Source organism: Mixia osmundae, assembly GCF_000708205.1.
Source record: "Mixia osmundae IAM 14324 unplaced genomic scaffold scaffold_1, whole genome shotgun sequence".
Lineage (NCBI taxonomy): Eukaryota > Fungi > Basidiomycota > Mixiomycetes > Mixiales > Mixiaceae > Mixia > Mixia osmundae.
The window spans coordinates 968,423-995,079 of NW_014575563.1; the positions used below are offsets into that span (position 1 = coordinate 968,423).

Below are 26,657 nucleotides of genomic sequence, written 5' to 3' on the forward strand. Positions count from 1 at the left end.
TGCAGAAATCAACCCTGTAGGGTGAACTCAGGCCTTCAGCTGATGCAATATCTCTTCAGAGCACTATTGCCCAACACCCCTTCCATATGCATACATCGTGTACAACAAATGACCTGCTTAAGCTTGCGCTTCGTTTTCCTGCGCCATACTCTGCAAAACAGCGGCAAATTGCTGCGAGACTGGCCAGACCTTGAACTTGCTGAGGATCTCATAGCCTTGCATGAGCGCTTGAGTAGCAGCGTTCCTTTTGAGCATATCCTCAACGCCAGTGAGTACTACTGTGGCATGAGGCATTCTACCGTCGATCCACTGAGAGATCTGTTCGGCGTCCAAAAGCTGTGACATGTCGACGAGCGCGCCGGGAACTGCGTTGGCAGGAGCCGGCTGATGCACAATCTGGATGTAGACAAAGACGGCAAGCGTACTGTAAAATACCATAAACGGGTCCATCGGATTTGTGCCGGTGAGCATATCTGTGGCGAAAGAATGCAGAAGTTGGGAGGCATGGAATAGTGTTTCCCGTGCGATCCGGCCACTGTCTTGGCTTGCCCAGGTGACCAGCCCGGTCTTGACGTCTGACATCGAATGCGCAGCCTCGCCTTGAGCCAGATCTTGGAGGGCATGGATGGACATGCAATCGTTGAAGCGGAGAAAGTGCCATAGACATGTAAGACCGAGCTGTCCATCGGCTTCGGGTCGGCCACTTTCGATGTTCGCCGTGAGCTCAGCAGCAGGCGGCAAGAACAGCCTTGCAAACTGAACTCGAAGGCGGTCAGAATGAGAGCCCAGTCGAGAGATCCAGCTCGCATCGGAAGGCTGCAACCTGCCAAGGGCAGGTGCTTCAATATTTTGCCATTCAAAGAGTTGCCATTGCTTGCTGTGGATGAGCACGAGAACGAGTCTGACGACAGTAAAGTCGTGCTTGTCTATGCCCAAGAGACTTTGCTCTGGCTCGCTCGACCTCGAGATTTCGTCGAGCCGGCGCAATACGTCTGATACGACTGGTGACGAGGCCGGAACGCCATTATCAGGCAGCAGAGACACCCATTCTTCCGCCGTCTGAGCCTGCCAAAGTCTCTGTGGACAAGGCAGGCGAACCTCTTCCACCATCTGTGAGACATCGTCGCCGCTTGTACCCCAGCACATTGTACAGATTTGTGAGAATGCCTGCCGTCCAGAAGATGAGCCTGGATCTGCTGCCGTAAACATGGAGCCTACCATTGCGGCCCAGCCGATCCGCTGGCGCTCCTCACGCAGCTTCCACAGCTCCCAGCGCTGCTGTGCCGACAAGACTCGCTCTGTCCTCCAATCGACATCCGGCGTGACCAGCAGGCCCTCGCGCAGTGCAATATGCGAAGATAGCGGTTCCATTTGTAACATGCGATCGACCATCTCGCGCTGACCGCAGCTGACGTGATGCAGAGCCATCAATACGGAGGCAATGTTATGGTCCATGGGTCGCAAGACAGTGTCGACACGGTCGCCGTAGTATGCATGCGCTCGATAGGCCATGACGGTCAGTGCATCTGCGTGTCTCTGATTTTCTGCCACTACATCTCCCGCATAGCGTGCCCCGATGGACGCCATTGTCAAAAGCACGAGCGCGGAGGTGTCCTCGACCTTGAAGGAGGGCTTGTGGACCACTGCGCACCAGTTGCCGTAGCACTTGAAGTAAGAGTCGATGAATGCTTTGAAAAGCTCCGGCGTAAGTCGGTAAGCCGGGTCCGCTTCTGCGTAGGGTGAGGTGCTCCACACTTCTTGCAGAGCGTTCTTCAGATGTTCGTACCCGTCTTCTCGCTCGTTCAACAGATGCGCGGACTGATGCCGCAGATCGATTCTCTGAGATGGTGACTGTGCAGTGTCTTGTGGAATACCGTTGAGAGCTGTCTCAGCAGCTTCGAGCTTGAGAAGGGCATTCATGAAATCTTGTCTGACGACCACAGCGCTCTTGTGTTGAGGTGCGGCAGGGGGCGGTGGCAGATCAGCGAGGAGGTCTCGAGTGCCTGGCTTACGCACGACACTGTAGCGAGCGACATAGGGCTGTGCAGGATCGTTGCGAGCATACACCGCTCTAGCATAGGGTCGGTCATAGGTACAGGCGCGACCAAGTCTCGAGCATCTCTCGCAGGGCGAGGTTCCGGAGCAGCGGGTGCGGCCAGCCGAACATGCATCGCAGGAAAGCGAGGTACGGAGAACGTCCGCTGGGTCTCGTCCCGTGAACTGGCGAGAAGCGACTGCCGCAGCGGCTATGGCGCTTGTGGACGAGCTTGTATCGTAGGCTGCCGACGACGAGCCGGGCGTGACGGGCACATCTGCTTGCAGCCTATCGAGCTGAGGATCGAGCTGATCTTGCATGTTATATTGAGCAGTCATGTGGCTCTGCTCATGCCGTTTGAGGATGTCTCTACACAGTGGATTGTCAATATTCGCTGGCCTGTCAGCGAGTCTGGCCTCACTTTCGCGCGAACGATTGATTACAGCTGCCGCATTGGTGTGGCCGCTCGTCGGTATGCCTGCTGGTGATGTGTCTGTCGAGATGCTCTATTGACTGACGGCGTCAGTTGACTATCCGGCCAGACGCTATCGCCGAACCTTTGCGGGTATAGCTCTGTTCCTGACCTGGCGCACAGTGCGGACACACGAAAGTACGCTCTACTGCAGGATCTGTCTGGTCTTCAGAGTCCATGTCACTTGGCTGAGATTGTTACATTGCGTGACGCGACTGGTGACGAACGCTCCCTGCCTAGCGCAGACACCAATGACAAATCAAGACATATCAGAATCAACAAATGCATCTTGCGAATGTCGAAAGTCTATGCAAAGGCAAAGCCAGTCTGGAATGGTCGTGTCAGCGATGGACCTCGAACTTGCGATGGGCAACGCACTTGTCCTTCAGTAATCGCGATGAGGAGGTATTTTCTGAGATCTTCATACGAACTGTACTCCGGCAGGTCAATTTGATCTACATGACCAAAGCTCAGCACACGCGTAGCGACTGTGTGACGCGGACGCACTGAAGCAGGTATGCGCCGAAGGAAGCGAATCGTGGGTATGAGCAGCGACAATCGTGACTGCAAAGACACATGTGTAAGCCAGTGCAACGTGCGTAGATGGCAGCAACTTGCACTTTGTCACACCACTGACGCCTTGGAGAGCCCCAAATCCTTCGAGAGGAACTCGACTGGAGCCCGTGACGAATTGAAGCAGCTTCGCGCGTTCTTCCTGATCGAGCGAGCGAACAGCTCTGCACATGGTAACGTCAGCTAAAGGCTGCAGACGTCATATGATCGCTGCTTACCTCCAGAACCATGTAACAGTTGTCGAGTTGGCCGGTAGATTGTGATAAACCGTGTTTGCTCGCCACTCGTCCACATCAATGTCGGGCAGGCCACTGATGAGTAATTCGAGCTCGTTGTCAGAGAAGATCTGGATGAGGTCCTTTGGTATGATTTCCCAGAGACCAGCAAGGAAGCTGTCAATTTGCGCTTGGACAGACTTGGTCAGACGCTGCTCTGTCACTAGCCTGACATATTCGTGCTTGTTCTCTTGCGTCACGTTGATATTGGCTCCATTGGGCTTAAGCTCCACGATCTTCATCTCGCCGAAAACATCTTCTTCAATGCTAAAGGTGTAGTCGTCCATGACACCCGTGATGTCGTTCTGTAGCATCCACGTCAAGCTCTTGTAGTATCTGTAAACATTTTTCGTGTCAGCGTCGGCTGCTTGAGACGAGAACACGACTTACTCTGGGTCTATAGACTCGAGATCGCTTGGAGAGACTGGCTTGCCGATCATCTGCTTATACAGAGAGCGCGTAAAGTATGCGTCAAGCAGACGACCGTCGAAGACGGCTTTGCCAATGATGCGACCGACGAATTTGAAGAAGGCTAGGTGATCAGTGACAACACTTGAAGTTCGACGAGGATGGTAGGTCAGACGATCGCCAAGACAGGGCTCGAAGAGAGCATAACCTGGGTTGAACATTTGCCGAGCAAGCACATGGAACCATTCTCGAGTGACGCCGCCGACATCGACACCCTCTTCGTCGTAAAAGCGCACACTGAGTTTGCCATGCTTGATTTCTTCCCCTGTCTTGCGCTGTAGCTGAGAGAACGAGTCTTCAAAGACGTATGGGCGGCGGACATTGATTTGCAAAGTATGATGGTGCTCACGGTTGGTGCGCTTGTGAAGCTTCTGATTGAAGTAGTTGCGCTTGTTGTCAAAGCTGCAATCCGTCTAGTCAGCTCACGTTACCATAACCTCGATAGACACACTCTAAAACCTTTGAGTTGTGAACCAAGATTGCGAAAGAGCCCGCCATGAGTGATGGGTTATTCCTGACCATCGTATTGAGCGTCTTGCGATGCCTACGCGTGAAATCGATAAAGGCTCGATCGTTGCCGTCGCTCGAACCGGGCGTATCTACCTTGGGCGACATTACCGTCATTACTCCAAGAGGTTGAGTTGCGTCTGTCAAAATGTAGCGAGAGACGACCATGAGCGCCTCGACAGATGGCAGCAAAACGGTCGTGACGTGCGCAAGCTCAGCTCTGTCTTCGATAGCTGACAGACATTCGCCAACACGCTGCCACAAAGCTTCGAAGCGAATGCCCCGATGGACAGAATCGATCGTCAGCTGCTCGGATTCGCTGACAGCATTGCGATTAATGGCCTTGGCCCCCACCGCAAGACCGCCAGTCGTATCAGCTGTTGATTCGGCTGCGCCCAGGATGACGGTGAGCGTGTAATCAATCGTCTTGAGGATGCGAAGGAGCTTGGCTTGCGTCGACGAAGCGGGCGAAAACTTTGCCAAAGTAGCGGTGCGCGCTGTCGAGGACGGGTCGCGCAAGGCCAAACTGAACTCGCCAAGTTCATTCCAGAGCAGCCCCTCATAGTGCTGTGCGCGGCTAGCAAGCTCGGAAAGAATGACTTCCCGAGCGCCAGGCAAATGCGAAAGGTGCTGGATTAGCGTGAGCGTATGTTGAAACGTCTTGCTAGAGCACTCGCTCGCATCGAGGACGTTCACTACGAGCTTTAACGTATGCGGCGGAATCACTGGAGGAGTGTCATTCAGTGATCTTTCCGCTTTATGTGCGCCATCTGAGCTGTCAGGTTCTGTTGCCGTAGATGTAGACGCAGCTCCTTCCGCTGCATTGGACGTTGTGGAGGTCTGCGCAACTGATGCTGGGGTATTAGTAGCTTCATGAGGTGCATCCGCTGCTGCGCGGCCAGACTGCTCGATTGCTGTTTTGACATTGGGTTTGATACTCGTGAGCGGCTTCGTAACTTGAGCCAACAGAGGAAGCAAACGGTCCATCGCTGATGCCAATCTCAACATTTGAGGCTTGCTGAGCAATGCGAGTAGTATCGTCAATGGGTAGATTGAAGCGGGTGCTTTCTCTTTGCCCTTAAGCTTCTTCATACTTCTTTTGCCAAAGAGCGATGCCTCCTGAGCCGTGAGGAAAAAATATTGAGAATCTTCGGCCGTCTTCGACACAAGGGCAAGAGCATCGAGGCATTGCGCAGCCACAATTCGAGCAGAAGGAGCTTGCGCTTGCTGTAATTGCAGTGGTATTGGCGCATCACCAGTTGCCCGTCGCTTCGATGGAGGTCTCAAATTCGCTTGCTTGCCCGATCTAATGGACATCTGCGAGAAGCTTTGATCGACTGCGGTGATGTCCTGCTTGCGTATAGGAAAGGTCAGCACGACTATACTCAGCTAAGACGAAACGGCGCGCACGGTGCCATCTTGAAGAATGCCAAGTAGGAGGGCAATCAGATCCGAGCGGGTCTGCTGATGTTGACAGATATTTTGCAGCACCGCATACAAGACGTTCTTGTCGAGAGGTTGTTGCAGGAAGAGCAGTCTTGCCAGCGTAGCAAGGCCGGCGCGGTCGAGCAACTGCACCGATTGCGCCATCGAGTTCTTGCGTGTCGACTTCACGGTCGACGAGAATATTCGGCGTCTGCCGATGGGCTGTCCAGGTGGGATAGCTATTGGACGTCTCGCGCGCACGGCTTCGAGCTCGGCGCGCATCGTGGCTGGCAAAGAGGCGACAAAGTCTTGATCTGCGTCTTGAAGCTGCTCGTAGACAGCCTCGCGGAGGTGCGTATCGTTCAGGCTGGCAATGAAGCTAGCCGGGTCCATCTCGGCGGGCACGCCAGCTGGACGATTGGCGGCCCCGCGAGCAATTCGCTCACGTCGTGCGGCTTCTTGTGCCTCCTGACGCAGCACTTCCTCGCGCAGCTCCACAGGGAGAGCATCAAGGAATTCTGGACTGATCGATGAAGGGACATTTGCCGGCACGGGCGGTGGTCTAACTTCTCGGAAGTGTTGATTGAGTACTTCTTGCCGCATGTCGTCTGGTAAAGCTTCCAAAAAGGTCGGATCGATGCCAGTCTCCGTAATGTCCACAGTAGCTCCATTGATTTGTATAGTAACGCGAGGAGCTGACGACGGCTCGGCTGCTACCTCTGCAGCCTGATCGGCGTCACGCGAGGCAGGCACCGCGGCGTCTGGCGCTGAAGAAACGGTCGCGGCGGTTTCGCTCGTGGTCATGTCGGCGTCTTGCGTCGTTTCTGGAGCAGCCACCTCTGCAGATTCGGACGCAGCGAAATCGAAAGAACCCAGAGCATCAGCTAAGTTGCGAGATTGCGCGACGAGATCTTCATCGGCGCGAGTCGTCGCAGGCGATCGTTCCACTCGCTCACGAAGAGGTGCGGCCGTAATTTCGGCAGCGCTCGGATCAGCTGCAGATGATAAATCGGCCCCATCAGCGTTGCGATCGTCGACGGTGACAGACATTGCTGCCTCGTCTGCAGCCGGAACTTTGTCGTTCGCTTCCGCTTTTGCTTTTTCGCTCGCAAGAGCAGTAGCTTGAGCAGCGCGTGCCGCTGGTCGCAGTATACGCAATACTTGCTGTACAAGATTGGGCGAACCTTGAGGCGCTGGCAGACGACCGTGGAGCATGTCGGCTTCCTGATCCCATCTCATTGATGTCGAGGCTGGCACAAGCTGGGGATCTTGCGCGGCTAGATTGCGCTGTGCTGCGGCGATAGTGCTCGAGCCTCTCTCGCCGTATGGCCTGGGCGCAGACAACACTGGACGGCGACCCAAATGCAGGGGAAAGCTAGCGCCCGGGCCTAGTCGACCATCACCAGTGGTCGTGAAGTCAAGCACGATGTCGTGGGGGCCAGGTTCGCCAGTTGAGTGGGAAAGATCCGGCAGGTGAGCATGCCCACGCCCGCCGAGTAGAGTCTCCAGTATGTCCATCGGATTGACGCCGATCGCACTGCTGATAGCATCGATGGCATTGTCACCTCCAATGCGAGAATAATTCCTCGTGAGTTGACGGGCAAAATCTTGCGGGTGGTCAAGCGAGCTACGCAGATTGACGCCCGATCGTCGTTGTTCCGTATTCGCGGGTTCCACGAGCAGCGGATGTTGTCCCGCGTTAAAGGTGCCTTGACCTTGCTGAATCCGCGGTTCTGCGTGGCTATGTAAGTTTCACCAAGATGATTTGGCGAGTAGCGCACCCTGAAGACCATTTGTCATAGGTGAATTATCTCTAGGCTCGACCAGGAAGGGAAAGTTGGACCAATTAGGGGCAGGCACATGACTAGATCTGCCGACAACGGCATCGCCATCGATCTCTTCTTCGTCGTCCTCTTCGTAGCTGATCTCCGCCATGATATCGCTATCTTGGCCATGTGCATTGACCACTTCGGCGAGCAGCTCGAGTTGATCGCCATCGCGCCCTTCGCCAAGTCGCGGCTCACCGTGCTCATTGATGCGCAGATGTGTGCGCATCGTGAAACCATCTTCCTCGTCCTCCGGCCAGCCGGACTCGTCGTGACCATGCTCGCCGCCTAAGATCTGGCGCGCTGCGTTCTCCATCGATTGCAAGGCACGCTCATCACCCGCATCCATATCTGAACCCGTGGCGTAACCCTCGGGATCGAGGTCAGTATCGCCATCAGATTCGTCTCCTCCGTCGTCGTCATGCTCTGACTCTGTGTCGTGATCGTCAGAGTCGTCATCGTCATCGTCCTCGTCGTCATCATCACCGTCGTCTTCGACTTCCTCGTCAATGTCGTCAGCGTCCATCATCTCGGCATCATGCGAGGTTATGCGGTGATCATCCTCGTCATCTGAGGCATCACTGACATCGCTTGGATTGATAGCATCGTCAGCTAGGCCATAGTCGTCCATGGCCTCGTCTTCATCTTCATCATATTCCTCTTGCGACGAATGTGTCGATGGCGCGTCTTCTTGCCCGCCAGTCTCCAGTTCACCGTCAAACATGCCGAGTGCAGAGTTGCGGTAGAGGTCAGATGTCTCATCCATCGTCTGATCTTGTCCACCTTCGACATCATCGTCAGAGTCACTGTCAGGAATACCGAGTTCACGATTACGCGCCGAGCCATAGACATTTTGATGCACTCCCGATGAGTCACTGGTGGGTCTCGCAATTTTGCCTACAATTCGCGTGAGAAACTGGATGGGCCGGAGAATTCGATTGACGAGGTTTTGCACTGCTGGGAAATTTAGGTCGAGCTCTGCTAGAGTATTCGTCAAGATGGTAACAAAATCACGGTCAAGCATGAGTTTTGACATTTGGGTATGCATCTCGTCTCGACGTCGATTATGGCGGAGATCGTCAGGCCCAGGCGTGGCGAGACGATGGCAGATGTCGGCAAGAGCGCACAGCCTGGCGTAGCGAACACTCTTGGGCTCGTCTGACGCGCTTGCGTCAAGTATAGCTCTTGCGAGGCAGTCAAGCACGAGTGTACGAATAGCGCTGATTTCCTCGGACGGCTCTGCGCCCTCATCTTTAACGCTGGCATCGTAGCACAACGCAACGAGCAGGAGCGGCGCCCATTCGGAAATCTTGACGATGCCGATCGGCAGCTTGCGAAGACCCAGATCGTCGACGTTAGCTAGCACAGTCGTTATATTGTCCATTGGTATCAAGTCATGCAGAAGAAAATTGAGGAAAGACGATCTTGGTTTTGCTGGAGTGACAGGGACATCGTCAAGAGATGGCGCTGCAGCGGGAGCAGCGCCTTTACGACGTGAGAATTGAACGAAGCTGGTCTTGCAAGGCCCGTAAGAGTAGAGAAGCTCGACCAGGCATGCGATGACAAATTGCGCATGTGAGGATTGCGCGGCCTTTGCTGCATCGACTGGTCTCTCGCCCTGCAAAGGGCTGCCAGCGACAGCGTTTGGTATGGTAGATGCACTCGTTGGAGTTTGATTCGGTGCGGCTGCAGGCATATGAAGTGCTGGCAAAGCCTTGCCGTCTCCAAAGCTTGACTTGAGCTCGCTGACGATCCTGAGAAGCTCCGCCATCAATGTATGCACCACAATGTCCGTCTCTGGGGATACAGAGGGATTCGTGTTCGCCTTTGGTAGGAGCTTGCGATCGTCAGATGCCTCGTCTACGACCGCAGCGAGGTCAGGCGCGGACGCCGCTTTCCCATCGGCCAATGGAAATTCGCTGAGCCGCTCCTTAAGCATTGTCGAATGAGGCGAAGTAAGCATCAGACGATCAGCCGTGCATTGCAAGAACGCAACCGGATCGCGAAAGGCAAAGAAGCTTAGCGCTTTGACATAGGTAGTGACGTCGACCGAGCGACCCTTCTGACGAGTGATCCAGCGATCGATCTCGCCGGTGCCAATCTGCTTTAGCACTTTGGACGATTCGACCGAGTGACGCAGGATCAGAACTTCGTTAGATGCATCACGATTCAGAGTTTTCTGCTTCAGATGCAGCAGAGCGTCGAGAGCTTCGCGAGTCGCCATTTTTCCGGCGAGCGGCTCATGCCGCGTCAAGATGACAAGCAAACGAAGGACTGACGTCAGCAGATCATCCGAAAGATCCGTTCGACAGAGCAGCTTGAAGCAGACATCAAATGCGATCAGGCGTTCTTCGTCGTACGCTGGTCCGATGACGACGTCCGAGCGAATGATTGAGACATCGTCAGCGTCAGCGTCCGCTGCTTCGCTTGGCTGCTTGGCAGTCTCTGCGGTGCAGAAAAGTGTCTCAAGCAAAAGCAATGCAGGCCCGGTCCATATCGGCATTTCCTTGACGTCTGCCTTGCGTATGTACGAGACTGACATGCGCATAAAGGACGCAAGCATGCCATCGGGCAGAGCGATTGGATCGACTGCCTTTTCATGCAGTAGGAAAGCCGTCAGACGAAAGGCTGTAAACACGCGATCTGCCGAAGCGTCTGGCTCTTCCAGTCTCTTGCAGGTAAAGTCGAAGACTTTGTGAATCCAAGCCGGCGCGTCATCCGAGAAGATACCCGAGCATATCGCCTCACTAAGATCGAAGAGAATGACAGGGAACGCTTCCGCAAGGTCGCAGGTGCGCTCGATGAAGGTCTCCTTTACTCTCGTACGCTGTTCGTTTAAGCCTGGCAGGAGCCTTTGTAGCGTAGCAGTCGGCGTGTCTGGTGAAGCTGCGTCGACTGCCGTTCCATCAACGCGCATGGCGCTGCCCGCTGAGTCAAGCGCGATCGGCGGCTCGTCTAGAACGCTTCCGCCGACATCTGATATATCGCGTGCTCTGGCGACTGTCTCCGGGTTATTGAGCAGAAATTCCGTCGCGGCGATAACGTTATTGTTGAACCTGGCGAGGGCAAGCGTTGCGGCAGGTCGCGGGAAGCCCATGTCTACCACTTGCTGCAGACTATCTGGTCGACCGCCGTCGGCCCTATTCTCTTGCAGCCGGTTGCGCAGGCCAAGAGATGACCCGGTGACCGGAGTCAGTAGACTTTGAGGAGGTTCTGCTCGATCGAGGCTTTCATCCTTGGCAGCCAGAATCGTGAGCATCAATTGCGTCAACGTACGCACGTTGCTCGGACTGCTTGCGGGCCGCAGCCAGGTGGCGTTCCACATTTCGTCTGCGATAGGCAGCAAAGACGCTCGGACACTGACAATGAAGGCTTGTACTTTGCTTTGCTCGTCTTTGGCAGCAGTGCGCATCAGCGACTCGAGCGGTTTGGGTAAGGTAGCGAGCTTTGATGCAAACTCCATCGCAACAGACATTGCGCCTGCAAGCTGATATAGACGGACACTTTGCAGCGGAGAGTGATCCGCGGCCGATTTTGCAGTGATAGTCGAGACCTCATCGATATACTGCCTGAAGAGCGCTATGAGTCGCTGTACGCCGGCCTTACGCTCAAAGAGCACAGCTAGGGAACACTCGGCATATGTGACCGAGCGCTCTGTCATATTCGGGTCTGAGCATGGCCTCACTGAATGAAAGAGCGAGCTGACCTCGACTCAGCAGGCCGACTACTGATTTTGTGACCAGGATCGAGTATGGCAGCCATGGGCTGCATGAAGCGACTGTCACGAGCGGCATTAGCCCAGCATAAAGCGATCTGACGGTTCCGTACTGCTTGTACAGTTAAGATCTTCGCTGGCAATCTGCGCGAGGGTAGCTGCGAGCTCCTCTGTAGATCTGCGCTGCTGGCTGTCAAGGGCTCTTCGCGATGGTATTCGGCCTGCGACGTCTATGCAGTCGCCCTGTCAGCGTTTGCCGAGGGCGCGCAGAATATGACCTCACTTTCAAAGAACCCTTGTATGTGCGTAGCCGTGTCGATAAGCACGTGTCGCAGAAGATTACGATCAGACTTGTCTGTTGCTGCGCTGGCTGGTAGGCCTATGGCCTGAGCGTTGAGCGTGGTGCTAGCCGATGTCGCATCTGCATCTGCAATTGACCCGCTGGCTGCGACGGAATCGACCGCGGACATATTCGCAACCTGCAGATCGCTCTGCGAGCTTTCGGTTTCCGGAGCTGCGCCCGAACCGGCAGTGCGATGAGATTGCAAAGCGAAACTTTCCCAGATGGCGGCTCGACGGAACTGCCCAAAATCGGACAGAAAGGTGCCAGCAGCAAGCAAGGTTTCTGCCACTGATTGCTGGGTCGTACGAGTATCATATGTGATATGGGGCATTACACTAGAGGCAAGACCGGCCAGAGCACGCGCAGACACGAAAGGGTGAGCAGTCGAGTCGAGGCTGATCCAAGCTGGGATAGGTTCGTTCGCGCTGCTTTTGTATTGGGGCTCTTCTGCTCTGTCCGTGGTCCAGAAAGTCCTGAGCGCGGCCAAAACAGTCTGGAGAGCGTCAACAAGCGCGGACAGCGCCTGTGATGCACAAAGCTCGCAAAGGAGTTTCATAAGCGCTAGAAGTGCAGCCGAAGCAGATCCGCTGGCTTGCCCAGTTGTCATGCCGAGCGAAAGCGGCAGTTTGGGGTGTCGGTAGAGCTTCAGGATCGTGTGAATCGCGCCAGCAGCAGTGAGCGTGGCAGCGAATTTCGAAGTCTGACACAGAGACTCAAGGAACTGCAAAGGCCATGTGAGCGAGGAAGCGGAAGACTTGCTAAGCGCGACATACCCGCGCGACCGCGTCAACAGAAGCGAACCATCTGTCGCAATCTGCCTCGACGACCTGATCGCCATATCCGCCAAAAGCGTCGGCGAGATCTTGCACGTTCTCGCGGCCACATAGTAGACGTAGCTTCTCCAGATACGCATCTTTTGTTTGAGCAGTAAGTGCGTCTAGGATCTGAACGATGCAAGTGATGACCTTTGGCTGGAGCGAAGGATGGTGGCGGACGAGCTCATCAATAGTCGCGCCAAACATGGAAGCATTGTCACGCTCGTTGAGCACTTTGACGTGCTCGCTCCGGAGGAAAACTCGGAAGATGACGGGGAGTAGGCCGCGTTGCTCAAAGTCGGAAAGCCCAGCTTCGTTGAGACAGAGAGCTCCGATGGCACTGGGAACCGCCGCCATCACGTCACTAGATGCCTCGAGACCACTGTCGATGGCATCGTAGAAGGCAAGTGGCAGCTTGTTCTCCTGCAGGATGGCTAAAGAAGTAGGCTCGTTGTGTACGAATGTTGCCATAAGGTTGATGGCGACAGAGTAGATGGCCGGTCCGAAAGTACGACGTTGCTCGAGGATCTTTCGTATCGACTGCAACAAGGACGAGTCGATGAGATTGCGAAGACCCTCGGCTGCTCCCACAGTCTGCATCATTCGTAGTATCGAGCGACAGATGGTCTTGAGCAAGGTAAAGGTCGGAAGAGGTAGCTTGCCAAACGTGAGGTCGGCCAAAGGCGACTCGCCATCGGTAGACATATTGGCCTGAACGGCCTGATCGACCATTTCGGCCACTCGGTCGACGAGTACAGTGACACCTTGGGCAGCAAAGAAAGCTGTCGTTGCTGAAGGATAGCTGTAAGTCGCGCCATCGAGCATGATGACCGCTTTGACCGCGACGTCGGAGCTCGACTCTGTCCGATTCCTGAGTAGCTCCACGAGAAGTCCGATGAGGCCGGCAGCTACGAGCGCGTTGCCTGCTGCAGTGAGGCATTGCAGATCCGACATGAAGTTGAAGAGGGCTTCGATGAATTCGCGCGATGATTGCGGACTGTCAGAGGCCAGATCGGCAACAGTCGATCGTAAGACGTTCATAAGAAGCCCATGATTGACAGTGACATTGACAGAACTGGTGACTTCATTCTGTCTGGCACGAATGCGGAGGCAAGCGTCAAGCGCATGGAGCGCGGCGGCACGGATCTCGATGTCGATGTCTTGATCAGGCAGGAGCAGTTCAGCTGTCTGGCGAACGAGCTCTGGATCGCTGACAAAGAGACTCGTCTGACTCGTTGCATCATCAAAGGTCTGCGCAGCAAGAGCGATGCAGAGCAGCCGTAGGATAATAATGCGCTGGCGATCTCCAGAGCTCTGGAATGCTCTTGCAAGCCGTACGCGCTGAAGTAGGTCGAGCTTGTGCTCGGGCGATAGCTTATGTTCGTCTGCGCAATCGGCCACAACGTCGACGTCACTCTTTGAGGCGTCAGTCAGCCGATCGCGATCGATTGAGATGGTAAGTAAGCCTTCCCAATTGGCGGCATGATGGTCAGATCTATTCGGGGTCTCGCCCTGCCCCTTGGAGCCAGACGCTGGCGTGGCTTTGCTCTTCACCTTGGAGCTGATCGGCGTAGCCAAAGCTGCATCGGTGGCCTTTCTGGGGGTCATCGTGGAAACAAAGCTAGGCTGAACGACAGCAAGAGCGTGCTCTGTTACCTCACTGCGCTTGTAGAATTCGAAAGCGAGAGACTGAAGGTGGAGCATGCAAGTCTCGCCCGATTCCGACTTGTGTGCCGCGCTCAGATAATCGATCATGGACCAGGACTTTTCGTCTTCGGCCAGCGGAGCGTCACTGGCCTCGCCAGAGACCTGCATCGTCACCTCATCCGTTTCTAGCACGAGCGCTCCGTTCCAGGATTGGGCTAACGCGAGCAGGCGACTGACGGTTAGGCCATGAGAGCGTGGCGAAAGCGAGCTCGCTGGAGAGTTGTTAGAAGTCTGAGCAGCCTTGAGCGCCAGGCGAAGCGTGAGCTCGAGCACTGATAAGTCAGAGGTATGGAAGAGGTCATCAAGTCTGTCCCATGATGCAAAGAGTTTGCGGTTGGTGGCATGCTCCAGCAAGAGACGCTCAAAGGAGAGGATGCCTTGGACGAGGGCGAGGGTCTTTGGGGTGAATTCGTTGAGCTGAACGTCCGAGTGGAGGCTGTAGTCCTTGATGATGGTCTCGAGCAGGCCATCGAAGCGGTTGAGCGGATTGACCCAGCATTGCAAGTCTGTCCGTGGCCAAGTCCACTCCTTGACAGCCGACAGGACGGCGGCGAGCTCATGATCGGGAGCAGAAGTGAGCTTCTCGATGAGATCAGTGACTGGCTGCGGCTGGCAGGCCAGGCAAGGAAGATGTCAGCAAATGAGGTTGAGAGCACCGAGAGGCAGCGCTCACAGCGACAGAGGAGCGCTTCTGCGGCTTCTTGATCTTTCCCATGGCTCACGAGGGTCGCCTATGCGACTGCGACCATCAGTGGCGTACTCTCAAGGATACTCGAGCCGGTCAACAGCCGGTCAAGCCTTGCTCTTGCTCCTTCTCCTGATGCGACACGCAACGCACGCAAGCGCGTTCGACGTTCACCTCGGCCTCAAACCGCTACAGCGAGCTCGGCTGCGGTCCAGCAGTCTACAAGCCTCCCGACGAGCATCAATCTCCGCGCCAGCTTCTCTGAGCAGCAGTCTCAACGGGCCATTGGCCACCACTAGACTGCTCGCAAAAGCACACGACACGCTCAGCCGACGTCTCGGTCTTGAAGAGGAAACCTCGTCTTTCGACCTTCTGACCGGACGCTCTTACGGTTCGCTTCCATCTGCTGTACACCTATACGACCATGGCGGACGCGGTCGGGCCTATCTCCAATAACGCGAGCTTGCTCGAGGACAAGTCAGTCTAGCTGCACTGTCGTGTCTCACGAGACATGGGAAACTGACGCGACGGGCCTGCGCTCGGCCAACAGGTACATTGGCTTGGGACTTGCAATCTCGAGCTCATTAGCCATCGGCTCGTCCTTCATCATCACAAAAAAGGTCGGCACGACTGGTTACACATGGTCAGGAGAACCGCGTTGACGTTGTGGCGACGCGTTGTAGGGCTTGATAGATGCTGCTGATCGATCAGCTGGCTACAACTCTTCAGAGTCATACTCCTACCTTCACAACCCGATCTGGTGGGCGGGTATGGTGACAAGTGAGTCCTCATATGCGCTGCAGTGGCAACGCTGGGTGCATCAAGTGAGCAGAATTAAAATCAGCGGCTCGCAGTGGTCGTCGGCGAGATAGCCAACTTTGCAGCATACACGTTCGCACCTCCGATATTAGTGACGCCTCTGGGGGCTCTGTCCGTGCTGATAGGCGCCATACTCGCGTCCATATTTCTCAAAGAGCAACTAGGCAAAATCGGTCGCGTCGGCTGCTCGCTGTGCCTAGTCGGATCGATCATCATCGTCCTACATGCGCCAGAGGACAAGGAGATCAAGACTGTCGATGAGATATTGGGCTACGCCGTTCAGCCAGGTATATCCCTTCCGTCAGAGCGAAGCGGGGGCGCTTACGTAAGATCGCGGCAGGCTTCATGTTTTACTGCGCTTTCGTGCTCGGCTTCTCGCTTTATATGATCTACAAAGTCGCGCCACAGCATGGCAGCAGGAATCCGCTAATCTACTTATCGATATGCTCGCTCGTCGGTTCAGTCTCCGTCATGTCCATCAAAGGCTTCGGCATCGCACTCAAGCTGACCTTTGCGGGCAACAACCAACTCACTCATGCGAGTACTTATGTCTTCGCGGTCGTCGTGGTCGTCTGCATTGCCGTGCAAATGAATTATTTCAACAAGGCCCTCGACCTGTTCTCAACGAATGTGTAAGTGTCTCGTCCATTTCTCTGCGTTGTGGCTCATGGGCGCTGCAGAGTCAACCCGATCTACTACGTCTGCTTCTCAACGGCGACAATCGTGGCCTCCCTCATTCTATTTCGCGGATTCAATACATCTGGCGGTGTAAACACAGTATCGCTGCTATGCGGCTTCCTCGTCATCTTCAGTGGCGTGTACCTGTGAGATCGCTTTTCCCTTGCCCTATCTGCAGAAGCTGATAGCCCTTCAGACTCAATCTGTCTCGTTCTGACCCGGACGGCACAGCAAACGGACGGCAGATACCCAACGGGCCACGGCATTCGCTGCTCGAGAATGGCGTAATGCCTAGGATGAGTCTGTCCGGCCGGCAGCTCTCTTCGGATGGCAGCATGCCACTCCAGCATGCTTCTCGCAACCAACGTGGCTCGATTACAGAATCAAGATCATCACTCGCAGATGCACTATCGCCATCAGGGCGGCCGACAGCGATCAAAAGAGGCAGCTGGTCTTTCTATCAACAGCCGAAAGCACAAGCCTCAGTGGTCTTTGATGCGCTGTCCGAAGAGCAGCAGTCCCTCACCGCACGAGCGGATGGAGATTATAGTCGACATAACGGCCTCGCGGGTAACGGCCACGGGCCTGTCTTCGGTCTTGAAGACGAGGATGACGATCAAGAAACACCAAGATCGGCGGATCAGTACAATGGGCGGAGGTGATCTTGATCGCGCGCGAAGTGACGTTGTAGAACATCAGGCACACGTAGCAGTAGAAGTCGGGCGCATATATGTACTACAAGCATTACTTTATCGTCTCTTGTCACCTCGCAACAAAAGTGAAATGATCTGATGATGTTCACCACTCTTGATGGCGCGCAGCTTGGCACGACTGCTGTCCCTTCGACATCAACGCGTCAGTTGTGACGAGACATCCATGCAGGCAGGACAGCAGGCGATTGAATCGTTGGGGAGGCTACTCTAGCGACAGGCTCGCGACTCGGATCAGACAGATTGCGAAACGATGCATCTACCGTCCATCAACTCTTTGCGTTCTCTCCTGGTTGTGCTCTCGGGTCGAACGGTGCCAGAGCAGTAGTGACGAGCTTTTCCGCGTGCGTCCTTACGCCTTCGCGTTCCTGCAATTCGTTTGCAATCTTGCGCAGCCTCTCGTCCTTCAGCGTGACCTCGGCTTGCTTGTCGCCGACTGCATAGACACGCATCACCTGTCGTACTCAGATCTGTTAGCTGTTGCTTCATCAAGTGAAGGTAAGCTTACCTTGCGCCTTGTTGGCTCGTCACGGAGGATGGCAGCAGTGAGCAGGTCATTAGCTGCTATCCGCAAGGCGGTCTCGTCTGCCATCTGACGGCTCCTGAGCAGCACGGGCGCGATAGACGTTGCGAAGCTCTCGCGCGATACAGGACGCGCCGCCGGCAGGAAACGAGCCAAGAGCACCAGTAACGCAAAGTACAGATGACGAGTGATGTGAGCCCCGCGCTGTAGATTGCGCAAATGCATATCCTCTGTCGAGTTGTTCGCGAGTGCGCCTGTCTGAGCAATCACAGCCAGCAAGAGCAAGATGCCAAAGAGTGGTCGCCATCGCGTCCGCCCCGTCGAAGCAGTGAGCAGACCGATGACAGTGGCCACGACAGCGAAGGATCTGGCGTGCCAAGGCAAGGCAAAGAGGATGTAGTCCTCCTTGACGCCTGGCCTGCACCAGTCGCAGAACCGCAAAGGTTCGTCGCCAATGAGGACGTAGATCAAGCGGGCTTCGTAGCTCGTCAGTCTGCTCAGCAGGTCCTGGATGTCATCTTCCAGAGTATGCAGTGCTAGGTCTTTCGATTCTGCTTTGCCTTGCTCTTGCAGATTGTACAGATTTCTCGCCATGAAGTACATCCTCACGTTCTCGTCTGGCGTGTCGAGCGGGATGGGGTGGTCTCTGAAGATATGACTGGGCGCTCTCGCTGCTGCATAGACATAGAGGGCTACGAATGTGCAGCACAGCATCATGCGCCATCTTGCAGACTTTGGCCGAGCAGCTGTGGGTGATTCGAAACTGCTCTTTGACGATCGTGTGACGAGCCGGCTGACTAAGCCAAGAGCTCGTGGAAGCAGTAGCGGGAAGCCGATGGCAATCCCGATCTGGAGCAGATCTCGTCCGCTAAGCGAGATATGCAGACCGGTAACACTCCAATGCATCGTTGCTTGACGTTGACAAAGACGCGCTATTGCTTCGCGTAACAATACAACAGCGGCGAGAGCGTCTTTTCAATGGGCCAATGATTCAGCAAAGCACGCATTTCGTGCCTGCGCGGCGACGACAAGAACCTGCGAGCCGCTTCTAAAGCCGGCGCACGATCAAAGGGCCGCATTCGTAGGCCAGTGAAGCCACTGATCGTCTCCGTAAGAGCAAAATTGCCCAGTCTGCCACTGTCTGTTGGTGACTGCTCGACGATGAGATAGTCAAATGCTCCGTAATCATCCGGCGTCGTGAAGGTCTCTGTCTTGTCATACTGCCAGGTGGGCTCGAATTCGTGTAGGAAGAGCGACGCGCCCGTCATTGCTGTTAGTGTGTCGAAATGGACTTTGCCGGTCACGTCTGCTCACACATGAGACCCGTTTCGATGGCCATCTGGTCTGCTTACTGGCCTGATCCGCACGGGCAGCATGTAATTGCCGTAGAGCGACCCCACCAGGGTAGTTGTCGTACGAGGCGACAGCCGTTATGCACGTCACCGCAATGGTTGAGACGATCAGGACGCCAAAAATCAACCTTGCCAGGGCGCGGCTCTTTTTGTATCTGTTCACACTATTAATCATTGTCTAATCGATACGAAATAGGACTAACATATGCCCAATGAAAGCGACAGCAGCGAAGTTCCAAAGCGGCACAACGTAGACAATGAAGCGCCATTCTTTGTGACCGAGCAGGCTGACCAGCGCTATGAAAGCAAATGTCGGCGCGAGCGTGTTGCGCACACTGCCTAGAGTAAGACAGCCAAAGAGCGCCAATGTGTACGAGAGGGTCAGCATCTTGGGCATGAGTGTGGTGAAGTAAGCCAGCGGTGGCGAGACCCCCCAGTCCTGGCTCTTATTTTCGACGACATTGAAGAGCACAGAGGCAGCTTCCGGCCAGACTGTCCGTTGCCAAAAATACGTATCGATTGCAAAGGTTGCAGCTGTATAATCGCTTAAGCACACTTGAGTACAAATCGCGCAAGACGTGCTTACCCACGCTCAAGATTGCGGCGACCTGCCCAGTGAAGAAAACATGCCAGAAGTCAAAGTGCTGTCGTACGATGCCGGCGATCAAGACGGGCCCGAGCAAGGCTAGGAGTTCAAATCGCAGCGCGAAAGCAGCAAAGGTGAGCATAAGAATCCCAACAGCCGAGTCGAGCCGTCTCGCATCAGGTGAACATGATCTCGGCAAAGGGAAAAGCAGTCGTCCGAGTGCATTCTGAGCTGCACCGAACGCGTCAGAACGGTTCACATGGTAATCTGACGAACGCACTGAGACCGAATGCGAACATATTCGGCAATGTACGAGTCATATAGAAGCACAGATGGAATTGACATGCGCAGAGAATGAGCATGCCAAGCTGTACGGGTCTACCATGTCGTGCGCCTATTCGTCGCGCGAGATAGCCGAGCTGGCTGATGTTGTACAGACCGATGACAGAACGCACTGCGGCAGCTTCAGTCGAGCTACAGAGAGCCGAAACATCACTGACAGATGATCTGTTCCCTCATGCCCGGCCTGCTCAGGTCAAGCGTTGGATCTGCAATTGCTGACAAGTGATTGAAGAGTTTCGTGAGCATGCTGGCGCATAGAGGCCCGATGAAGCTCCTTGGTACTGGCCCAGGATTGATTACATGATCATACTGGTCTCTCGAGCTATCAGCGCAGCGTCAGGAGCCATATCGTGCTGCTCTCGCCTGATAGAGAGCCTCTCGCGCCGTGCCGTATTTGAGCATGTCATAGCTAGCATGTAGGCTAAAGCTCTCTTCTACTTTGGTATAGGGCGCCAGCCAGAGATGTAGCGCTGCTGGTAAGACAAGCAGAGCCTCCATGGCGACCGCTGCAGACGCTACGCAGGTCGAAGTGTGGACGTCACCTTGGAAGTAAATTAAACCGAATCTGACCGATCTGACCACGCGTTTCCAAAAGTCACGCGCTCGCGAAGATATTGGCGCCCGCTCGAATTGCAATCTACAAGCAAACGAGGGGATACAAGAGGCTGCCATGCTGCAGAACCACGCATGTACTTATCATAACGACACGACGCCCGTGCGACTCTTGATGCCATCAAAGATGCACGTCCCTATAAGGGGAACGTACTGTCGCGTGACGAGCTTGATGGCTTCCTGCGAAACGATTCCTCCTAGTATGGCTGCAATTTGCGGCATATCTGAGTTGCCCGCACGGCATCTATTCATACTGTCAGCCCCGGTGCTCGATTGTAGATGATGACAGGATCACTGACACTTCAATGAGCGCATTGCGTAATGATTCCGTCATCGCACCGGCTTCGAGCGTATCGAGAATTTTGAGCGCATGCTTCTCCATCGCTTCGATGTCCAACAGACCGTCTGCATCTGCTGCACTTGTACCCGGCCATCGGAGCTTTTGGAGATGGAAGAGATCTGCCGCACGCAGAGCGATACACCATGCCAAGAGCGAGTCCTCTTGTGCAAGCTCAGAAGCTATGTCGAGGTGTCAGTACCCTTGCGCGACTATGGTAGAGACGAATGGACGGACCAAGTTGGTCGCCTTTCAAGAGCGGACGCTCCCAGTCATCTCGCATCGAACGACCTCTGAGTACTTTGAGATACGCAGCGTGCTTGACGAACGAGCTGATCTGGTCTTCTGGTATCGAGTTGGTATCACGGTCGAGCAACTGCATGATCTTGTGTAGCTCGACAGTGACGGCTTCAAGATCGTGCTGGGCTTTTCGTTTGTAGATGCGTTGCAGAGCGACATAGCCTGCTGAAGTCGCTTTCATGTCCGGCAGTGTCCCCGTCAGAGGTAATAGACCCTGTGAACCACTGCTATCCGATCTGACAAAGTTACGGACTGCCCGTAGCAATAGCCAGAAAGACGTCGACTGGCTTGCGGGTCAGCTACGTTGTGATGACTTGACATTCAGACCGACCTCTGAACTGAGGTGCTCGCATTGTGAATCACTGAAAAGGGCTTCGATCTCGCTCGGAACCTGTATCGAATCATTCAGCATTGCAAGAGAGCCAAAGCGGATAGACAGACTTTGGAGGTATTGAAGAGCTTCGTGACCAGACCTAGCGCTTCGTCAAAGTTCTCCTCGTCAGCTGTCCGCTTGAGCGCGAGAATGTTCTTCTTTATCTCATTGCGCTCTGCCGACGTCTTTGGCAAGCGACCCTCTCTCTGAGCTCGCCACTCTTCAAGCACTTTGATCAGGATGACGACAGAGGGAATGTGACCATGTTCGAGGCTGTCGAGCGTTTCGAATTGGACGCTGTTGACGTGCTCGAGTAGCGCAGGAAAGGGCGCGTCGAGTCGCAAGTCTACCGTGTTTGCGGGATGCGTCTCTACGACTACGTTCTCCATGAGGATCAATCGGAGTGTCACATGAGCAGCCGGGCAACTCACTCTGCATCTCTTCCACTTGCGTGCGGATAGAACCGATGAAGCCGCACGATTTGACGGAGATGAGCGGTATTCTGAGTTCCCAGCATCGATCGGCCAAGGCGAGCGTTTCAGAGGGATGGGTGTTGACACAGACCGCAAGGGAGTACGGCGCAAGGACGTCTGGATCGGAAGCGAGATATGCTGCTAGACTCTGCAAATCAATGCGCACTCGTCAGCTCGTCGTCAGGAGCTGATGGCGTGGGACGACTTGCGCTTGTGACTGAACTGCCTTTGACTGCCTCGTTCATTTCGCAGAGCAGCGGTACGACCTCTTCTGCCCTTCTGCGACCAACCGCATCTCTCGTCAAGAAGAAATTGTGACCGATGTCTTCAGGCTTGACTCTGACTTCGTCCAGTACGGTGAAGGCGCCGATACCTATCGCGTTCATTAGCTTGCCTGCGTCCAACAGTGGCACAAATGGATGTACCGGGCAGGACGAGGTTCTTGAGAGTCTGAGTCGCCGTCGCTGTACCACTGACGACGAGGATGTTGGCATTCTCGAGCGCAGCTTGACCTGCAGTCGCCCATAATCTGTCGTAAAGTGTCATCAATTCGTACATAGGTGGTGCTTTTCCGGCCGAACCTGAGCTGTCTGTCGTAGCGCGCTGTCTTGGCGTCTGGTCTGAGAGACTGCCCGCGGTCAGAGGGCACCGTCTTGCTGGTGACCTCCTCCATCTTGGCGGCAAAAGGGGTAGGACTGAGCTGCAGGCCCAGGATGCGCGCGCGATGCGATCGATGTAGATCTAATCTAAGACAATGAATGCATAGGAGCAGTACAACAACAGCTCGAGCTTGAGCATGCGGGCGGGGAAAACAATGAACAGCTCTCTAGTCGATGAAGAGATTGATGAACGCGCTCACGGCGACGATGGCGAGCGTGCCGATGGCGATACGTCTGAATAACGGGTTCCGCGCCAGAGGTAGCTCGAGCGCATCGCCCTGTGGTCGTGCTGTTCCCGGATCAGCTGGCAATTGCAAGCATCAGCGTCCGAGCGAGAGGCGACGCATCGTGGGCAGACGAACCGACCTCCTTGCGCTTCTGAGGCGGCAGATGCAGGTGTGGGAGGCATAGCCGCCACGTTGGGTCCTCTGTCCGCTTCTCCCATGTTGGGTAGTTCGCGTATATGCGGCTCTGCGTATTCTGGAAAGATGGTACGGAATTTGAGGTTGGCACGGTTGAAGTCGTGCGATGCTCGCGCTTTCTCGCGCTTCTCTGCATCTGTACTCCTCACAGAGCCTGTCGTGATCTCATCCGCTGTCGGAGAGTGTCAGCGCGCGATCAGTGAGCAGAGAGGGAGACGCACAAAGCATAAAGGACAGCAAGCCCGTCAGGATGCTCGCGATCGACCAGGCCGGGTTCCACGAGCCGGGATGAAAGTCTGAGAAAGATGTGCAGAGCTGCAAAAGGAGTGCTAGCGCGTAAACATCTGCTAGGCGCAAGAAGAGAGATGTACCTGCCTTGGTGTTCGGACTGAACCGCCCAGAGGGCGTGATCATCTTGATACCAGGCGGCTTGAAAGGATAGTCTGACGGAAAGCTGAGCACGCCAAAGTATTCCCCGCCATGATACGGCGAATCAGGAGGGCCTGCTCGTCATCGTCGTCGTGAGCGCTTCAGCGCAACGAGCCTGAGGGGCAGTCGAGGCTGCTCTCACCTCGCATGATGAAGAAGCAGTCCAATAGGTTGCTCTCATCTGCACGAGCTATGCTGAACGGCGGAGGCGCCTTTGCAAGATTGGCATACTCCTTTTGCAGCCGCTTGTTGGCTTGCTTGCTCATGACGAGCCGGGCTGAGCGTCCAGTCTGTTATCAACGGCTCGCTGTGTCGCGCTTCCGGCAAGTCGCGACTGTCTGCCATTCGAAGGCCCCTCGACAAGGCCGACAAGATGGCTTTGCCGAATCTTCGCGCGATCGTCAGACTCTGACCTACTCCCCCTTGTATCGCTGACCGGAGATAGCGACAGTTTGCAAGCTATCGATCCCCTCTCGAAGAACGGCAAGCCTCCAACGCGGCATTCTACAAGTTCCTCGGCTGGACGCTCTGCTGCGTCGTCATCTCACTCGCAGCATCGCGCGGCCGTCGTGCAGCACTTCTGCCCAACCCAACACGCTGAAGTGTAAGTGCATCCGACTTTGCGCGCGATCCGAACAAAAGTCCTATGATGAATTGCTCCTCTTCAATTTGTCAATATGACGATGCGAGAGACAGCACACCAGATCGGTTACGGAGCTACCCTTTTGGAGCATGCGCAACCGTTCCTTGCTCGCTCTGCAAGCGCTCAGGTTGCAATGCAGCTCGTGCAATGACGACCGAAAAGGCCAAATCTGAGGCCGCGCCTCCTTTTAACCCACGCGCGCACGTAGATAGCTAAGCTGACATCTGCACAGACAATGTCAAGTGCATATTGACATCTGCTGTTTCATCTCAAGAAAGTGATCTTGCAAGACTGTTCCAATGCTTTTCAGCCTGTGACCAGCATTAGCGCCCTACGATACGAGATCATGTCGGCGCTTCGTGACGTGAACGCCGAACCCAGACGAGGTATCAAGCTGACCTGCCAGACCCATCATGCCGCAGTGACGGGTAGCACATTCAGATCAGAGAAGACAAGCTTGCATGTCCGTCAAGGGTTGCAAGATGGAGTGCAATCGGGCACCCGTCTGCGCTGAGTAGTCTTGCAATGTTGTACAACATATCATCTCGTCATCGCTGGGCTGGCTCGCCTGACTGAGGTGGGGGAGGACTGAACGCACTGAGCATGCCCAGGACACTAGATCGCATTCTAGATCGCACATCAGCAGAGGCAAGGCAAGCAGGAAGGCTATCGAGCTCACTCTCGCGTCTGCTTGTCGATATCTTCCTGCATCATCTTCTTGATGCTCTCTTCGTTATCCTTCCAGTACTTCTGTTCGTCCAGGTAGATCGCTTGCGCTCTCTCGCGATCAATCTCGATGGGCAGACGAGGCGGTGCGGAGGAGCGTGGCGCACTACTCAGACCGAAAAAGGAAGCCAGATTCCACCCTCGGTGTTGGGATTTGATAGCCTCTTGCTCTTTCTCCCATTGTTCGACGACCTGTTTCTTCATTGCCGCTTCCTTCTGAGCATACAGAGTGGGGATATGTTGCCCCTCGTAAGCTTCGAAGATGGGTCGGACATCGCGAGGCATGTTGATGCCCACGGCTTCGAGGAAGGGGATCCAAGCGATCAGTTCCTTGTCGTCTCTCTCGCCGTGCCATGGTTTGAGTGCAGCTCCGTTGTTGGGATGAAGCGGGAAATTGTCCTTGTTTGTATCGAGGATGATGACTTTTGCGAGATCTCGGCCTAGATAATTCAAGTCCTACATGATATGTCAGCCTGTCTGCACTTGTTGAGCGGCACACAGCTTGCCTTGATATACTGTCGATCTTTGTATCGTGTGCAGTCACGGAACAGCTTGTACAGGATATTGCAATTGAGCGGATCAAGTTTCTCAATGATAGGCAGAGCGGTCTGCAAACGGGTGCTCAGAGTTGAGCGTGCCATGGAATATGATAGACGTACATAGGCAGGCTGGTTCGTAAAGACGACGATCTCGAAGAATTGGTTGAGATAGGCCAAGAAGTAATCGACGCCAGGCCGCTTTGCCGTTCGCCATCCATGCTCGCGCTAGGATCGACAAGTCAGGCAAGTCTCATGTGTGAGTGACAGGCAAGACTTGCAGACCATTCTGAATGCACGAGCAGATCGTCCAGATCAAGTATAAGTGTGTATGGTTTCTGATGGGTCGCTGGTAATTCTGGCGGTAACAGAGGTGTCCAAGCGGGTTTGTTGAAGTACTGAATGAATAGTCAGCATCGGACTACATATGAAAAAGAGTCTGGCCGACATCGGTGAGATCGACGAGACGCGCTTTGGCGCGATAGTACCTGATGGGCAGAGCACCATCTGTCGGGACCTGCAAAGATATCAGCTACGTTGCGCCAGTCATCTGTGAGTCTGACTTCAGATCCTAGGATGAGTCGCTCCGCATCATCGTCCCAGTCACGCCCCATGTGCCACAAAAGAACGCCCGCTCCGGCAGTCATCAAGCCGAGCAAGGACCTCGTCAGAGTCTGCCGCTTCTTCTCGATAGAGGACATGCTCCGTCTCCCCTTGGCTGTGCTCTTTGCGCCCGTCCTCGGCTCATCGCCGAGCACTTCCGTTGCATCCAGATAGGAAGAGGCCAGAGTCTCATTGGATCGCGTGAGACTTTGTCCGGCGGCCGTCGAAGGCGTTCGAGCGGCTGTTGTACTCTCCTGTATCGCCTGACTCGATTCTGCTTGATCGGGAGGAGCAGAAGAAGGTACGGCTTGGGTATCGAGTGGGTTCTGTGTCTGCTGGCCCAGTCGGGTATCGAGCACAGCTGGATCGCTCGACGTTGCGCCTTCCGTCACAACATGCTCCGGAAAAGCTGCATCCTTGTAGTGTTGCTCCTTCTCTACCGCATCGGCCGAGGCAGATGGAGCAGACGACTCGTCTGTCCGTCTTGTCGTCGATCGAGAGTAAGGCGTATACTTGAGCGCACGAGGTGGCTTGGGCGGCGTGGTATAGCTCTGCCTTGGCGCAAGAGCAGTCTGTCTGGCAGTCTGGCGAGACTGTGTGGCTGCTCTGAGCAGCTGTCGACTCAGCATCGTCCTCCGAGCAAGTCGGCCTGCGCGAGTCGGAGCACTCTCAAAATTTTGGCCGACCC

The 26,657-nt window shown here is 55.0% G+C and overlaps 7 protein-coding genes across 7 annotated transcripts; 2 read left to right on the forward strand and 5 right to left on the reverse strand.

Annotated features, from left to right (window-relative positions):
- Window positions 1–117: 117 nt before the first annotated feature.
- Window positions 118–2,686, reverse strand: L969DRAFT_44221 (uncharacterized protein; the record flags this gene model as incomplete). The annotated part of the gene is made up of 4 exons (XM_014715412.1): window positions 118–1,167; window positions 1,219–2,404; window positions 2,457–2,541; window positions 2,593–2,686. 4 exons carry the CDS (start codon window positions 2,684–2,686, stop codon window positions 118–120), a joined length of 2,415 nt encoding a protein of 804 aa, XP_014570898.1.
- L969DRAFT_606130 (uncharacterized protein) lies at window positions 2,635–14,876 on the reverse strand (the record flags this gene model as incomplete). Its single annotated transcript, XM_014715414.1, has 14 exons — window positions 2,635–2,834; window positions 2,886–2,962; window positions 3,015–3,071; window positions 3,126–3,244; window positions 3,299–3,691; window positions 3,746–4,225; window positions 4,275–5,680; window positions 5,741–7,488; window positions 7,537–11,235; window positions 11,288–11,359; window positions 11,410–11,526; window positions 11,580–12,360; window positions 12,413–14,770; window positions 14,835–14,876. 14 exons carry the CDS (start codon window positions 14,874–14,876, stop codon window positions 2,814–2,816), a joined length of 11,370 nt encoding a protein of 3,789 aa, XP_014570900.1. The 3' UTR covers window positions 2,635–2,813.
- Window positions 14,877–15,270: 394 nt separating this feature from the next.
- On the forward strand, window positions 15,271–17,005 carry L969DRAFT_42892 (uncharacterized protein; the record flags this gene model as incomplete). The annotated part of the gene is made up of 7 exons (XM_014715415.1): window positions 15,271–15,323; window positions 15,397–15,466; window positions 15,530–15,626; window positions 15,701–15,952; window positions 16,006–16,297; window positions 16,346–16,489; window positions 16,540–17,005. 7 exons carry the CDS (start codon window positions 15,271–15,273, stop codon window positions 17,003–17,005), a joined length of 1,374 nt encoding a protein of 457 aa, XP_014570901.1.
- Window positions 17,006–17,322: 317 nt separating this feature from the next.
- On the reverse strand, window positions 17,323–20,406 carry L969DRAFT_100782 (glycosyltransferase family 22 protein; the record flags this gene model as incomplete). Its single annotated transcript, XM_014715416.1, has 9 exons — window positions 20,220–20,406; window positions 20,015–20,165; window positions 19,795–19,968; window positions 19,515–19,745; window positions 19,132–19,462; window positions 18,929–19,083; window positions 18,531–18,882; window positions 17,562–18,444; window positions 17,323–17,508 (listed from the first exon to the last, which is right to left on the reverse strand). Exons 1-9 carry the CDS (start codon window positions 20,352–20,354, stop codon window positions 17,323–17,325), a joined length of 2,598 nt encoding a protein of 865 aa, XP_014570902.1. The 5' UTR covers window positions 20,355–20,406.
- A 146-nt stretch (window positions 20,407–20,552) lies between these two features.
- Window positions 20,553–23,727, reverse strand: L969DRAFT_91735 (uncharacterized protein; the record flags this gene model as incomplete). The annotated part of the gene is made up of 14 exons (XM_014715417.1): window positions 20,553–20,712; window positions 20,768–20,987; window positions 21,043–21,388; window positions 21,437–21,496; window positions 21,547–21,854; window positions 21,910–22,099; window positions 22,161–22,324; window positions 22,377–22,480; window positions 22,533–22,697; window positions 22,803–22,914; window positions 22,977–23,204; window positions 23,254–23,347; window positions 23,408–23,535; window positions 23,604–23,727. The coding sequence occupies 14 exons, from the start codon at window positions 23,725–23,727 to the stop codon at window positions 20,553–20,555; spliced, it is 2,403 nt and encodes an 800-aa protein (XP_014570903.1).
- A 107-nt stretch (window positions 23,728–23,834) lies between these two features.
- Window positions 23,835–24,618, forward strand: L969DRAFT_91736 (uncharacterized protein; the record flags this gene model as incomplete). The annotated part of the gene is made up of 5 exons (XM_014715419.1): window positions 23,835–23,861; window positions 23,913–23,971; window positions 24,016–24,065; window positions 24,337–24,365; window positions 24,415–24,618. The coding sequence occupies 5 exons, from the start codon at window positions 23,835–23,837 to the stop codon at window positions 24,616–24,618; spliced, it is 369 nt and encodes a 122-aa protein (XP_014570905.1).
- Window positions 24,571–26,614, reverse strand: L969DRAFT_84138 (uncharacterized protein). Its single transcript, XM_014715420.1, has 7 exons — window positions 25,930–26,614; window positions 25,815–25,883; window positions 25,648–25,764; window positions 25,490–25,594; window positions 25,337–25,438; window positions 24,784–25,286; window positions 24,571–24,731 (listed from the first exon to the last, which is right to left on the reverse strand). The coding sequence occupies exons 1-7, from the start codon at window positions 26,596–26,598 to the stop codon at window positions 24,653–24,655; spliced, it is 1,644 nt and encodes a 547-aa protein (XP_014570906.1). The 5' UTR covers window positions 26,599–26,614; the 3' UTR covers window positions 24,571–24,652.
- Between the last annotated feature and the right edge of the window lie 43 nt (window positions 26,615–26,657).